This window comes from Notechis scutatus, chromosome 2, assembly GCF_049901735.1.
Source record: "Notechis scutatus isolate UNSWTSFEM ecotype Mainland chromosome 2, rNotScu1.2, whole genome shotgun sequence".
Classification (NCBI taxonomy): domain Eukaryota; kingdom Metazoa; phylum Chordata; class Lepidosauria; order Squamata; family Elapidae; genus Notechis; species Notechis scutatus.
This window is the reverse complement of record NC_142010.1, coordinates 218,174,415-218,189,397: the sequence shown is the minus strand read 5'-3', so window position 1 is coordinate 218,189,397 and position 14,983 is coordinate 218,174,415. Positions and strand designations below refer to the sequence as shown.

Sequence of the window (14,983 nt, the reverse complement as noted above, 5' to 3'; positions counted from 1 at the left end):
AATTGGCAAGAAGTTGGCTAAATAGCAGCTAAAGACTTTGCAACAAGAAATAAAAAAGAACTGATTTAGGATTCTAAGGATTATTAGATATGCACATACAGAAGTCATAGAGATCAGTATAGGAATTGTATAGTGTAGACCAGGGCTGTCAAACTCATGTCGTCATGGTGGTGTCATGTAATATATCGGGACTTCCCCCCCCTTTGCTAAACCGGGCATGGGCGTGGCCAGCGCATGACACATCCGGCCCAGGGCCTGGGAGTATGACAGCCCTGGTATAGACTGGTATAGGTTTAAAGATAGGTGTTAAGTGAGAATAAATAAGAGCTTTTTTTTGTAATAGTAGCCACACAGGATAGATAAAAATATTATCTATACTGGTGGTGTGTATCTAAAAGAAACCCCTCATATTAAACAAATAAAAAGATAGCATCTTAAAGGACAGGCTTCAAGTGTAATATCTATCTGCGAGGCCATTTCTACGCCATGCCTATACTCAGAGTTGGTCTTTAAAAAAAATTAGAAAATTGTAGCCCATTACTTCGGAAATATATTTAGCCAGATATCTCTCCTTCCAGATATTTGCTTAATATTTTCAAATTGATAATTGTGATATGTCATGTTTACAAATGCTCCAAAGTATTGAACACAGAAGTGAACAAACATCACTAAATACAGAAGAAAGTATGAGTAACCTTGTACAGGATTTCATTTTTGAACAGAACTGCTGTCTTGAACAGAATGATATGGGATCATACTGGAAGACGAGAAATACTTGTAGGGTGGAATTTCAATATACCATATTTTTCGGTGTATAGGACACACTTTTCCCTCCCAAATGTGGGTGGAAATATCTGTGCGTCTTATATAGTGAATGTTGCTTAAGCCCCACCCACACGCTGGCCCCCATCCTTCAGCCTCTGCCACCCAGCAATTTACTTCCTTGCAGCAAACAGCCTGGTCAGCTTCAGCACAGCCTGATTAGCACAAGCAGATGATTGTTGGTTGGATCAGTCTCCTGACGATCAGCTGTTTCAGGCTGCAGGAATTGCCATCGCCTATTGTCACCTCTGCATGCCCCATTTTTGGCCTCCGAATCCCATTTTTGGCCTCCGCACGCTCTGTTTTTGGCCTCTGCATGCCCCATTTTTGACCTGGTCCTATCCCTGCTGCCTAGAATGGGCTGAAAACTGGACGTAGAGGTTGAAAATGGGGCGCGCAGGGGCAGCAATAGGTGATGGCGATCCCTACAGCCTGAAATAGCTGATCGTTGGGAGACCGATCCAACCAACAACCAGCTGCTTGTGCTAATCAGGCTGTGCTGAAGCTGACCAGGCAATTTGCTGTTTGCTGCAAGGAGGAAAGCTGGGAGGCAGATTTTTTTTTCTTGTTTTCCTCCCCAAAAGCTAGGTGCGTCTTATATTTCAGAGCATCTTATACTCAGAAAAATACAGTACCTTCTAGCCAAGGAATGATTTAAGACTGCGATGACCACTAAGGCAGTTACTTTAAAACAATGCTTATGTTTTCAAAACTCCAGATATGTCTAGTGGTTTCTAATATACTATACCTGCAACAGACTGATTCTTAGGAACATACAAAAGATAGTATTTTATCTTTAGAGTTTTTAGTTAGTAATAATTTAAAGGCAATCAGCATAATTTGCAATATAGATAATATTGCAAGTATAGTGGTAGCTATTTCATATTGGACTTTGAACCAGATTTCAAAATATTTGATTCTCCATCAATCTTTTAAAATAAATTAAACATATAAATATTGTAGTTAATCTTCCTAATTGTGTTGGACTTTTAGGTAATATATATAATTAAACCACACTGACCTAAACTGTTATTGCTGCTGGTTGGCCATGAAGCTACTCTATCCCTTAATGTTTTTTTTTTACATGGGTCATCCAATTTCACAGAAAGTTCCACTTCTTCCTTCCTGATTTCTCGCACAAGCTGCATACGACATCGTATGAAATCTTGAAAGGAAATTTTTCCATGTTCATCTGCACCAAGCTGATGCATTATCTCAATCACAGATTCTTCCATGTTCAGTTGGCGACATACCATCAGCAAATCATTCCTAAAGAAAGAAAAAATAATATCCAAAATGAATTTAATAAAAAAATGCCAACATGTCCACTATTATTTTAGATATAATAAAGTTAATGAAGGCTATTTTTTTTCTTAGTAAGAGATCTTAAAGATAACCAATTTCAATCAGAGCAAATGATTAAAGAAACAAAATTATATACTCCAGTATTTTTGCTACAATCAAGATTCTGCCCATCCTATCTCATTTTATTAAAAAGATTTGATGCTTTTTCAAATAAGAAGAAATGATGCCATCTTTGAATTCATATAAGAGAAGAAGAATAGGGTGGTACAAAAAAGAAAACTATTTTCTGGATTCAATATATATATACTTCTCCCACATCCTCATTTCAGTTTATTATCTGGAAAATACTCTATCAGGATACTGGCAAATAACACCACAAGTATTTCTGTATGATATATATACTGTATATGTTAATTTTTATTTATCTTAAACTAGGCTGTGAAGTACTTGGAATACATTTCACACATCCCCATACAAAAACGCTTTAAATATATACAGTACACAAACAAAATGAAAAATTATGAATATTTAAAGACACAGATTTCAAGTATGTCAAACTTTTCCCTCTGAAATCATTAGGATTCTATTTTTCTCTATTATTTTGTGTGCATGTTCCACACTTTTGTGAGAATTGAGCCTATTAATATAACTTATTCTATAATTAGTTTTTAATTTTTAAATTTTGCATAATAATATTGTTGACTGCCTTTTGTATTGGAAAAATAGGTAATGGGCTTCCGGTTTGCTCGTCGTCAGAGTCCACGATCTTGTGCGGTTTCGCTTCAAGCTAACTTGCAAGCTAACTTGCTGGAGGGTCCTAATCAGGACCAGAACCACCCTGGAGGGTGGTGAAGAGAGGGGGAATTGCCTGGACGGTTGAGGGGAGCTGCAACTCCCCACCCTGACAGGAAAAACCCTTCCAAAGGCAAGTGGTAGTGGTGGTCTTAAAATGGCCACCACGAAGACGAAGAACAACCCAGGAAACTAAGATGGTGCTGGAGAGAAGTAGCAAGTGGAGTGTGAACCAGGCAAAATGCATGGATTTTGAGGTACCCCAGTATTAAAAATAAAGGACTATATTGGAAAGTGTGTGGAAGCTGCAACCAAAGGAAGTGAGAAGGAAATTGGATTTATAAAATTGGCTTGAATTATTGTATTGGATTAATTTGGAGGAGAAAATTTAAAGGAAAATATTTGAACATAACAAAGGTTAAACTGGACAACTGTTGGATTATTGGCACATAAAGGGCATAACTAAATGCTGAAATTGAGTGTGTTGAAATGAAAAGAAATAATAGCTAATGATTGAAATTAGCGAATTTAATAAAAGTACTATATTTAACAAAGAAAGCTAATGTTAAGAAAGGAGTGGACTGTGGAAAAGGCTCAAGAGCTCCCCCTGATGGTACAGGAAAAACTTCAGTGACCTTTTTTTAAAAAGGTGCTTGGTCTTTCTAAGAATTGGACTTTGGAACTTAAAAGAAAGTAAAAGGAACTCCATTATAAAAAATAAAAATCCTGGAAAGTGACATTAGAATACTATAAAGGGGAAGATACTTGAAAATATTGACATAGAATCACCCGGTGATTGTGGGAAACTGTTGAGAAAGGGCCTACTTGAAGTTTTGGAAGAAAGACTTAAGGACATTGATTGTTGAAAATAAACTTAAAAGACACTGACTGAAATAATATACTGGACTTTGGGACTGAATACATCTATTAAGGAAAAGGAAAGAAAAGGAAAAAGGAGAAGATACAATGGAGGAATTATTTGTTGAAATGAGATCGGATTTGCAAGATATAAGGGAAATGATGAAAATTAATTTGAAATATGGAATTATGTATTATAGAAATTAGAAATGGTGACCCAGCTTGTAGAAGAACAAAGTAAACCAGAGGGGGAGGAGTTTAACAAAGAAGAAGCCAGCGTTGAAGAACAAATGGATCAACAATTTTTTAAGCAGGGGGAAAAAGGAATTACAATTAAAAATGTGTGGTCTGATGTGATAATAAAAGGGAAAATGGTTCAGAAAATGGAAAAAAGGAAAAGGAAAAAGCTGAAATGGGAAGTTCAAAAGAAAAATCAAAAGAGGGAGGGAGGGAGAAAAAGTTAATAATTGGAATGAGAAATGGAGACAAATAAGAATGGGGAAAAAGGGAATTACAAGAAAGGACCAGAAACTCAAAAGAAACAGGAAGCAAACGAGGATGAAAAGAAATTATATTGTTAAAAGAGCGAGAGACAATGGGTGGGAAAAAAAAGAGGATAGGAAGAAGATTCCACAAGGTAATATGTTGTGATATATATGAATAAGTACCGAAAATAGTATGTAACTGATATGATTTTTTCTTTTTAGTTTATTTCTTTTTTTCTCTCTCTTTCCTGTTACTAAAGAATTATTGCTATACTATACATGGAATTTAATGGAATAAATACAAAATTGGGAATTTATAATAAAAATATCATATATTAACTGATGATTAGCGATGTATAAGGTGGAAGATGATGAAATAAGAACCATTATGGAAAGATTAATATCAGTTGCTATAATTAATTGATTAGATCAATATTTTTGTAATGTATAAATGATTTATAAGGTGATTGAGAAACCAGGAGGGACAATTTTAAATTAATAAAATAAGGATTGATAAAATTGCAAATATGACAGGAAAAGGTAATATGGGAAATGAACATAGAAATGAGATGAGAATTTCAAATAACGTTGTAAAATAAGATATGAGAATATCCTAAGAAAAATGAAATAAGTTATAATATGAATTGGAATTGGATAAGTTTAATATTTAACACTAATAAGGTTAATGTGATATGAAATTGAACCAACAAAATGAATAGATAAATATGCTCATGTTTGTATTGAGATGTGAAACCTGGAACTATACTGCTTGCCAAATGATAATTTTTTATTTAAAAAAATTGAGGAGGAAATTGAATAATGAAATTACTACGTATTTCAACCAATATTTTTTTTTTTTTTTTTTTTTTTTTAATGTATTTGATTTGCCTTGTTTCTAATAAGTATAAGTGTATACTATACTAATATGGTCTATAAAAAAAAAAAAAAAAAAAAAAAATGACTTGGTGCGTTTTGCACCTTGACAGGAGAAAGTATTGAAATGTTGAAAATAAGCCATGAAGGATTTTGATTTAATGTGAATATGTGTATTAAGAGATATTTGGTATTATTAAGCTTGCCTACACGTATGATATATTGATGCCACACTGTTAATATATTGTTGTATATGTGTAGATTGAAATTAAAAAAAAACTTGGGGGGGAAGGAAAAATAGGTAATGAAATTGTTCATGATTGGTAAAAAATATCCCTGCAATGCTGGCTTTTAGTAATATTTTGAAACATTTATATGACACAATTAATATTCTAGCTTCTAATGTTTGCTCCAAGTTTTCCTCATCATCATTGCCTGTATGCTTTAGCCATTCAGATTCAAATCTGAAAAGGAGGAAAAGATTGGGGGGAAATGGTGACTGCTGTAATTTCTCCCATTTCTGTCACTGATCACTTGGGGCAAGTAAACTATTAGCACTAGTGATAAGGACTATCAAGGGTAATGGAACAGGCTGCAGACAACCTTCTGGGATGCATATTAGTAGAAACCCAATAACACTGTTGTTGATACCTTTCTATAGTATATTGCTGGAGGTAGATTAAAATTCAGTCTAATGTTTGACAGAAGAACAAGAAAGACATTTGGATGATTAGGAACTGCAACATAATTATTACAGATGCACACAGAACTGGAAAAACTAAAACTTTCACAATGGAGGAAAGGATAGTGAAGATGTTAGAATTGACAGAAATGATAAAACTGACCTGCATGGTCAGAGACAAAACAGTAAGTACTTAAAGTACATAAGATTGGAAACGTATTATGGTTTTTCTAATGAAAAATTTAAAAAGGAAGTAACGATGGATGGATTTCATGAATTAAATACTTTATTTAGCCAAGTCTGATTAGACACACAAGGTGGGTCTAGGACAACTCAGCACAGCCAGCTTGCCACTGCCAACTCACCACCGCCATGTTGCTGAAGAACAACTCCATATGGCCAACTCACCGCAGGGACAACTCACTGCGGGTGACTGAAGAGAGAGCTGGGAGGGTGAACTAGCAGGTAGGCAGAGCAGAGCCCATTTTCCATTTTCACGCCAGTGCTGTGCCAAGCTCTAGGCAGTTCGGAGTTTGGACCATTTGGCAGTGGTGAGTTAGCACAGACAACTTGGCGGCAGCGAGCAGGTGGTGCTGTGCTGTTCCATTTCACATAAGGAATTTCTGCAGTACAGAAGTTCTCAGTGTACATACAGAATAATGATAGTCATGATAGTCATAATAACCTTTTTCATATTTCTTTACATATATATTATATAAATATATGTATAATTTTAATATACAGTATATCTATGTCTATCCATCCATCCATCCATCCATCTATCTGTATATATACATGTGTGTGTGTATTTGTTTTAAACTTTTAAGGTAACAGTACCAAAATACTGAATACACATTGCTCATTACTGAAAAATTCCATACATGAAGTAGCATAGTTGTATTGGCAATGTTTGAAATAGTCTTGTTTTATTTTTTAGCAATAGGACAAGAAAGAAGACTTTCAAATAATATGTTTGTAGCTTTGTAGCTACCTGTAAAATAATTTTCAGGCTTTTCCCTCTATTTTCTTTTTATTACTCTGCCTATCAATCTTGAGATTGTCTTGATCCTATATAGCTACATTAATTTAGACTTTTCAAAATTAATATAAATTTATGTTTTAACTTAAAATTATTAGTTTATTATGTTTAACAATTTAGCATAATAAAATGCAATAATATTAAATTAAGATTAATCTCTTATGAAACCAGGATGAAAGTTGCTTGGTAACTGGTTGTCCAGTACATCAGCTATCATGCCTTCAATTCAATGATGCCCTGATCTTTCTTAGCAAGTTATATTTTGAATCAAATAATAAATCCATTATTAATTTCAAAAGAAAGAACTGGTTGATGTTTAGCTTAATTTTCTGTCTCTGAATAGCTGGTCAACAAACCACATCCCAACATGTTTGAGCAGCCTGGCTTGGTTGACAAAATTACTGCTATAATTTGGCTTCTACTGATCCATGTTCAAACTGGAACTCCCGTAGAAATTCAGAATATGGCATGTCATCAAATCTATATCCACATACCCAACTATGTTTATATTGAAGACTATTTGCAACCTTTTTTTGAATGGTATTTTCAAATAACCCATTCCTTTTCAAAGCTAAACTGATCAAAGCTGTTAATCAGAGGTGGGCTGTTCACTGGTTTGAGTGAACTGGTTCAGCAAACCCCACCACTGGCTGGCCCTGCCCGTTTGTTTTTTAGCCTGTTTTCTGAGGCATTTTTGGGCCAAAAATGACCTGAAAAGCAATCTGAAAACTGCCCCCAAAAGGCCTGAAAATGGCCAAAAAGCTAAAAACAGGCTGAAAAACAGGTAGGGGCAGGGCCAGCCAGTGGTGGGATCAGCCCCAACTGGCTGAATTCTATCTCTGCCTTTGAGGCAACTGGCCTGGAGGCGGAGCTGGGTGTGATAAGTGATGTCACCCACCCAGTCACATGACCAACCAACCATACCTACCCAGCCAGAGAACCAGTTGTTAAGTTATTCCAATCCTACCACTGTTGTTAATGATTTTGTGACTGCAGTTGTAGTGTCAAGATTCTGATTTCTAGAAAACCCCCAGAAACAGGGATAAGAGCCTCCTCTGTCCTGATATGAATTACAGTGTGTATTAACAGCTAAAATGATTTATATTTTTATGTGTCAGCTTTTCAGTATATAAAGAGTTCTATAGTGCAGATTGGTCATTCTGGCTTGTGTGAGGATGTGGTTGTTAAACAGAATGATGCCCAAGCTTGAATGTATTTCTAGCCCTATTTGGAGATACTTGATAAAAAACAAGTGTTCACCTAATTTTTTTACATAATTTCTTAGACAATTTCTTAGACTTGTACAAAGATTGTGTCATTGCTAGCCATCTTGCCTAAAATACACAGTTACATTATTTTATTTTGCTTTCTGCCATACTTGAAAGAAAAGAGAAAATAAAGATTTCCCTATACTTTTTCTAACTTCTGTTCCCATTTGTACTGATTTAAACTTGTTAGGGATTTAAACTTCTCAGAGAAAAAGCTTGGCATTTGGCCTGCTGTGAAAAGAAAAGAGCTCTTTGAACATATAAAATGGAAGCAATCCAAAATAAAGAAGAGTTCCATTATATTTCAAAGACTTCTACATAAGGAAGTTCAATGGCATACTGTTATCAGTATTACACAGCCCAAAAGATTGATTCTTGAATGTCTTTTTATATATTGGCCAAATGTTATAGATGGAGAACTTCAAGGGTTATGTTTAAGATTGTGGGGGGAGGATGGAAAACAGTTCATAGGTCAGCATAATAGTACCAGCAGCCTTAATATGTGGGAGGGAAGGATAGAAGATGTAACATCATCTACATTCTCCATCATTTCTCAAGTTTCAGCAATACCTACTAAATCTCATTTGTCTTTTGCAGTAAGAAATGTATTTCTTAAAATATGTCCATACATTATATGCATTATATGCATTTGTGTAAAGCCATTGAAACCCTTGTGTCACATAACTTGACCTGTTCTTTTCTGTATTTATGTATTCCTTACTAGAAGTCTCTGCATTCTCTACATACCCTTCAACCCCATTTTAGTTCTTAGCATAGAACTATTTTTGTGGACTTCGTTATCCTACATTATTTAGTTTGACCTCCTGTAGATCAGTATCTCCCCAAACCATTCTTTCCAATTTTTAACAGGTTCAGCCGATTTCTTGCCAGGGATCTCTCATCTCAGAAATGCTTTCCTGCCTCTATCATGGGGCCTTTATTTTAACAATTATATTTTTGTGGAATGAGACTTCTGCCTTTATTTCTCTCTGAACCCATTTGGAAAACATGCATAATACCTTTGACATCTTCAAAAATATTAGGATCTAGGTTTTTTTAAATCAAGATATTTGTTTTCTGTTTTGAAGACTGCTAGGCATAATAAAAGGCTGTAATTTAATTACAAATTATATATCGGGGTGGGATTCAACCGGTGTTACTACCAGTTCAGTGTTTACATTTTGAACGGTCACTAAATGCACTATTGTATTAACTCAACAATGTCCCAGATGTGTTAGCAGCCACCAAGCTATCTGAAATTTTATCTTCTTTAAGTGGTACCACATTTTAAGAGAAAACAACAGCTTAATTTTATAAGAAATTAAAAAGTGAAACTTAGTTATATATTTGATGGGGAAAAATAATTGAAATATTCAAATTTAGAATATAAATGGGTCTGAGTAACAAAAAACATGAACTTTACTTCTTGAATTCATTTTTCAACATTTTTTCTCTTCTGTTTCTCAAATGGCTTTATGGTTTAAAAATGAGAAATGCAGCAATATTTTTCCATGTGATCTAAATATAATAAGTTAAAGGACTGAATTAATTCTACATTAATAATAGTGATTTTATATGGATTTCCCCCCTTTTTGTTATGTTTATTTTAATCATCATCATTGAATGTGGATTCTTTTCTCACTATAAAACCATTACTCTAATTTCTGTGGGTGTTTTTTTTTAACTCTACTATTAAACTTTATATGCACACACATACATATTTGAAAGGCCATTACTCTATTATGGTCCCCTCAGATGAAATTCCAGCCTCACCTGTCACCTACTGCATGAAAAACATTTTCCAACTGGCATGCACAATGCTCAAGTTCTTTTTTTTAAATTCCTTACAAAGAGTTCATTTTCTATCCCTTCCTTGCCATTAAATGGTTATTTTTATTTGTGTAGTCAAAATGCAGCAGCTAAATAAATGATCTTGAAAAGCTGGTCAAAGTTTATGAAATTTAAGCAAGATTACCTCTTTTTCAAAGGTGTAAAATATTTGTTGCAATTATTGTCAAGCTTCTGCCAATTGCCTCAATCTGAATGCAAGATTATCACAGATTATTAACCAGATTTTTTGTCACAAGAATTTCAGCAACTGGTAACCCATACATGTTTATTTACATCTCTATTTTATTAACTTGTGAATATCCTGTAGTCGGAGACACAATTAACCTATTTTATTAGCTACTTTTTACTAAAATTAGAAAGATAATGAGAAACAAGTTTGAAAAATATATTATTGCTCCATGTTCTAATATGATACTGGCATGTATGTGGAAAATTTTATATATGAAGTGATGCATATGCTCTATTAACGTAAACAACAATAATCCACTGTATAGACAGAAAAGTCAAAATAAAATATTGTTATGAATTATCATTCTGGAAGAACACAGAGAAAGTATAACATATAATTTTGAATTATTAACATTTTAGTTCTTATCAATGTAATTAACAACCTGTAGGTTTTTTTAAGGAGTTATCTAGAATGTACATACATAATTACATTTTAAGCTCTACATAAAAATCTGAGAAAACAATTTTAGTAATCTTTGAAAGCAATTATGAAGAAAAAAATGGAAAACATCTTTTTTCTAGGCTCCTCTGAAATTTCTTTATAACAAATCATTGCCTGAACTTTGATCATTTAGGGCATGGTTAGGAACCAGGATGCACAGCTGGAGGCAAGTGAGTGAAGCTCCATCTGTATTTGCAGCTGCTCCCCAGTGCTAGCATCACCACCTTAATTTCACCTCAGATCATCAGGCATTAGATTCTCATAGGAGTACGACGGATAGGTGTTCCACGTCTCTGGAAAAATTGTCTTACACGAACAAGTTCCTGGCTACAAAAGCAGTGGGGACTTCTGACATAGGGTTTATTATTATATGTCATACTTTATAAGGTCATTTATATTAGTCAGACTCATTATAGTAAATGAGTGTTTCAATTGTTGTTCTATAGTATCTGTTCTATGCTTAGTTGTAATAATAGATTATGAATATAATAAATTCTTATTCATTATAATAAATAAAATCACTTTTTAAAAAAATCTACTTTAGCAGTTGTTACGTTATCTGAAATTTAAGTTTGTTGTTGAAGACTAACCAATTCTAAAATGCTCTACATCAGGGGTGTAAAACTCAAAGCCTGCAGGCCAAATCTGGCCCGTATGATGCTTAGATCGGGCCCGCGGGGCTGGCCTGGAAATAGCAAAGGACTGCCTGCAGTGCCTCTGCCAGGAAAAAAATGGAACTTGGGGTGTGTGTTGCGTGTGGCCTCCCGAGCTCCATCTTCACTGGCACAGAGCTGCAGGAGGCCATTGCTGCTGATAACAGAACTCAGGGGACTGCACGCACCCCCAAACTCTGTTTTTGCTGAGTGCTATAAAAAAAAACTAAAAACAAAACAAAATGAGAAATACTTCCCCCTTTGCATTTGAGTATGCAAGAAGGGACAGGAAAGGAGAAAGGGAAAGAGGAAAGACAAAGAAAAAGAAAGGAAGGTGGGAAGAGGGCAAGAACGAAAAAATAGGAAAAGAGGGGAATGAAAAAGAAAGGAGAATGAAGAGGAAAGGAAAAAGAAAGGAAGAAGTTATAATGAGAGGGAGGGTCTCAGGGAAGTCCTGCCTCAGCACTTGGCCACTACAGGTGCCCCTGACATGAGTGATGTCGAGTTGGCTACGCCCAACCCCAGCCATGCCCCCCTCCGGCCCTCCAAGGTCAAACAACCCTGATGCGGCCCTCAATGAAATCGAGTCTGACACCCCTGCTCTAGGGGTTTAGAAAAGTGGTTCCCAAACTTTTTCAGCTCACTGCCCCCTTGGTGCTACAAAACTCATCCTCAGTGCCCCCCACCCAGGGGTGGGATTTAAATTTCTTAACAATTGGTTATGTAAGTATGGCTTGGTGGTCATGTGACTGGGTGGGCGTGGCTTGCTCACATGACCGGATGGGCATGGTTTGGTGGTCATGTGACTGGGTTGGCGTGGCCAGGTGGCCATGTGACTGGCAAACCAAATATAAGTGGTCCTTGCTTAATGGCCGGTTGCTGAGTAAGTGTTCTAATTTATGACTGACCTCCCCAGAGCTACTTGACCTGTTTTTGGAGTTTTGACAGCCATGCACATGCACACTCCCTTCTAACCCTGCTGGAGCAGGTGGTTGGACTAGATATCTCATTCACTTTCTCCTCTTTCCCTTTCTTTTTTCTTTCTTTCTCTTTCTTTTTGTCCCTTCCTTCCATTCCCCTTCTTTCTTTGTCTACCCTTTTTCTTCCTTTCTCTCTCTTTTTCTTTCCCTTTCTCTTTCTTTTTTTCTTGTCTCTTTCCCATCTCTCTTTGTCTCTTTCCCTCTTTTTCTCTCTCTCGCCCTCCATATCCCATTCACTTTCTCTTCCCTCCCTATTTCTTTCTTTCTCTCATTCCCTCTTTCTCTATTTTTCTCTTTTCCTCTTTCTGTCCCTTCCTTCCATCCATCCGCCCCTCTTTGTCTATCCCTTTTTTCCCTTTATCTTCCTTTCTCTGTCCATTTTTCTTTCTTTACTTTCTTGTCTGATCCTTATCTTTCTCTTTCCTCTTTCTCTTTCCCTTTCCTTTCTTTCTCTCTTTTTCTCTTTTCCTCTTTTTTTCTTTCATTCCCTCCCTCTTTTTCCTCTTTCCCTTTCTTTTTTCTCTCTCTTTCCCTCTTTCCTTCTCTCTCTCTCTCTCTTTCCTCTCTCTCTTTCTATCTCTTCCCCTTTCCCTCTCTCTTTCTTTCATTCCCTCTCTCTCTATCCCTTCCTTAACCTAGCTACCTATTTTCTGCCCAGGCAAGTGTGGTCTAATCTGTCAAAGACTTGGGCTAATCCTACATCACCCTGTTTCCCCTTTCAGAGGCCCCGGTCCTTAATCTCCCCATTTCTTCCCCCACTGCCTCTTTCGTCGTCCCACAGCCATGACTTTTACCTTCCTCCTGCAGTTGGCTGCCAGGGAAGGCAATCCAGGGCTGAGCCATAGTTGTTGCTGGGCTCCCCACCAGCCCACGTCACCCTTGTCATGAATGCCTGCAGCTTCCATGTCTTTTTTTCGGTGCGGCTAGACTGCATAAATTAGGCATTAGGCAACTTGTTTAGCAACATAATTCTGGGAGCAACTGTGGCTGTAAATTGAGGACTATCTGTGATATTATTTGCTGTACTAAATAGGAAAGGGTATTTACACTGGTTCAATTGCTGACCCTCATTGATAGAAAACCAGAGACACTATGGAATGAAATCAATTTTAATTATTTCCTATATTTATAGCACACCTTAACTGTATATTACTGAAAGCTATGTTACCTCTCCTTTATTCCCTACAACAACCTTGTTAGGTAGATTGGTCTAAGAGAGAGTGACCCAGGCAGCTTTAATCCCCAATTGAGCAATTCATGGTTTCCCAGTTTCTAAGTCAAAATTAAAGACAAAGACCACAGAATTTCAGAGAGTTGTTAGCAGAGACAAGCAGTATTAGAACAATATCTGTAAAGACACTGAAGAAACAGACATGGAAAACCAAGGAAAGTTATCCAAAAGTTCTCTGAACTCAAAAGGAGGTCACAGCCACAAATTGGGTAGTAAAGGATGCTAATGGACAGATAGTAACCAGTTCAAAGGAGATCAAACAAAGATTTATTTATTTATTTATTTTTGTCAATTGCTTACAAGATAATAGGTATAAGTAAAAACATAGTTATGAATACATGGATACATTTAAGAAAAATAAAAAAATAAAAGAAACAATAGGTCAGCCCCCTACAGACCTCTTGGGAAAGGGGTGAGGTCAATAGTAGACAGTCTAAGGTTAAAGTTTTTGGGGTCTGGGGAAGAAACCGCTGAGTCAGGTAGAGTATTCCAGACATTGACTACTCTGTTGCTGAAGTCGTATTTCCTGCAATCAAGTTTGGTGCAGATGGAAGGAATACGTGAAAATACTATACTATACAGTACAAATGTCACCATCTTTAAACGATATTCCTTATCTACCCCTTTCTTTCTATGATCGATAATATTTTATGAACTTTGAATGCTGCCCAGCTCTCAATGCCGCTCTACCATACATCTTGAAATCTAGCCTGGTGTAAACTAGAGATGCTGAAGGTATGGTTAACGACTTATAATTTGGTGTAATTTTACGATGCAAACCTAAACCATCAGGATGGTTAATAGGTTACCTAACCCAGATAATTAGGTTAATTTATGCTGTGCTTCAACTAACCATGATTTAGCGTGAAAGCCAGAAGTTTTCCTTTGCTTTTCAAAACCAAGCCGCCTTTTTGCTGGAAATCTTGGCGTAACGAGGGGGCACGCATACGTCTTGCCTTCCTTGCTGCAACGCTGCCCCCCCGAGAGAACCCCCTTCGCCTGCCCATGGAGGCTTCATCTCCGGCCGCCACCGGAACAAGCACGGTTTTCCGTCTCTCTTGTTCCATGGGTCTGGGTGTCACACGTTGAACTTCCTGGGTGACTCAGAGGTAGCGGCAGACTGGGCGAACCGCCCTGCCATGGGTCCACCCCGCCAGCCACCAGGAGACCTTCCTCACAGCTGGCTTGACCCTATGCACGTGGAAACCTATCACGGCTCAGTGCAGGCAGCGCTTCTGGGATGGGAAGGATGAATCCCGCCTGCAGCGCTGCACTGATCCCCTGTGCCTGCAAAAAGCGTCCAGCTGCTGTGTGTTTTTTTCAGTGTGGCTGAACTCCAGCCGCACCGGAAAAGAAACGGCATCTGGATGCTTTTTGGAGCGAAAATTACCGACCTCCTTGCTTGCTCCGCTTCTCCAACGCGCCACTGTGGCCATCAGCGCCTGTGCAATAAGCCTGACTGGGCAGGGAACCC

General features: G+C 37.0%; 1 protein-coding gene across 1 annotated transcript in view; it reads right to left on the bottom strand.

Annotated features, from left to right (window-relative positions):
- Positions 1–14,983, bottom strand: part of MCC (MCC regulator of Wnt signaling pathway) — a 199,994-nt gene that overhangs the window by 177,935 nt on the left and 7,076 nt on the right. The window contains exon 2 of the mRNA XM_026673292.2: positions 1,844–2,091. Coding sequence (XP_026529077.1) covers positions 1,844–2,091 — 248 coding nt within the window. The remainder of the gene's footprint in view (positions 1–1,843; positions 2,092–14,983) is intronic.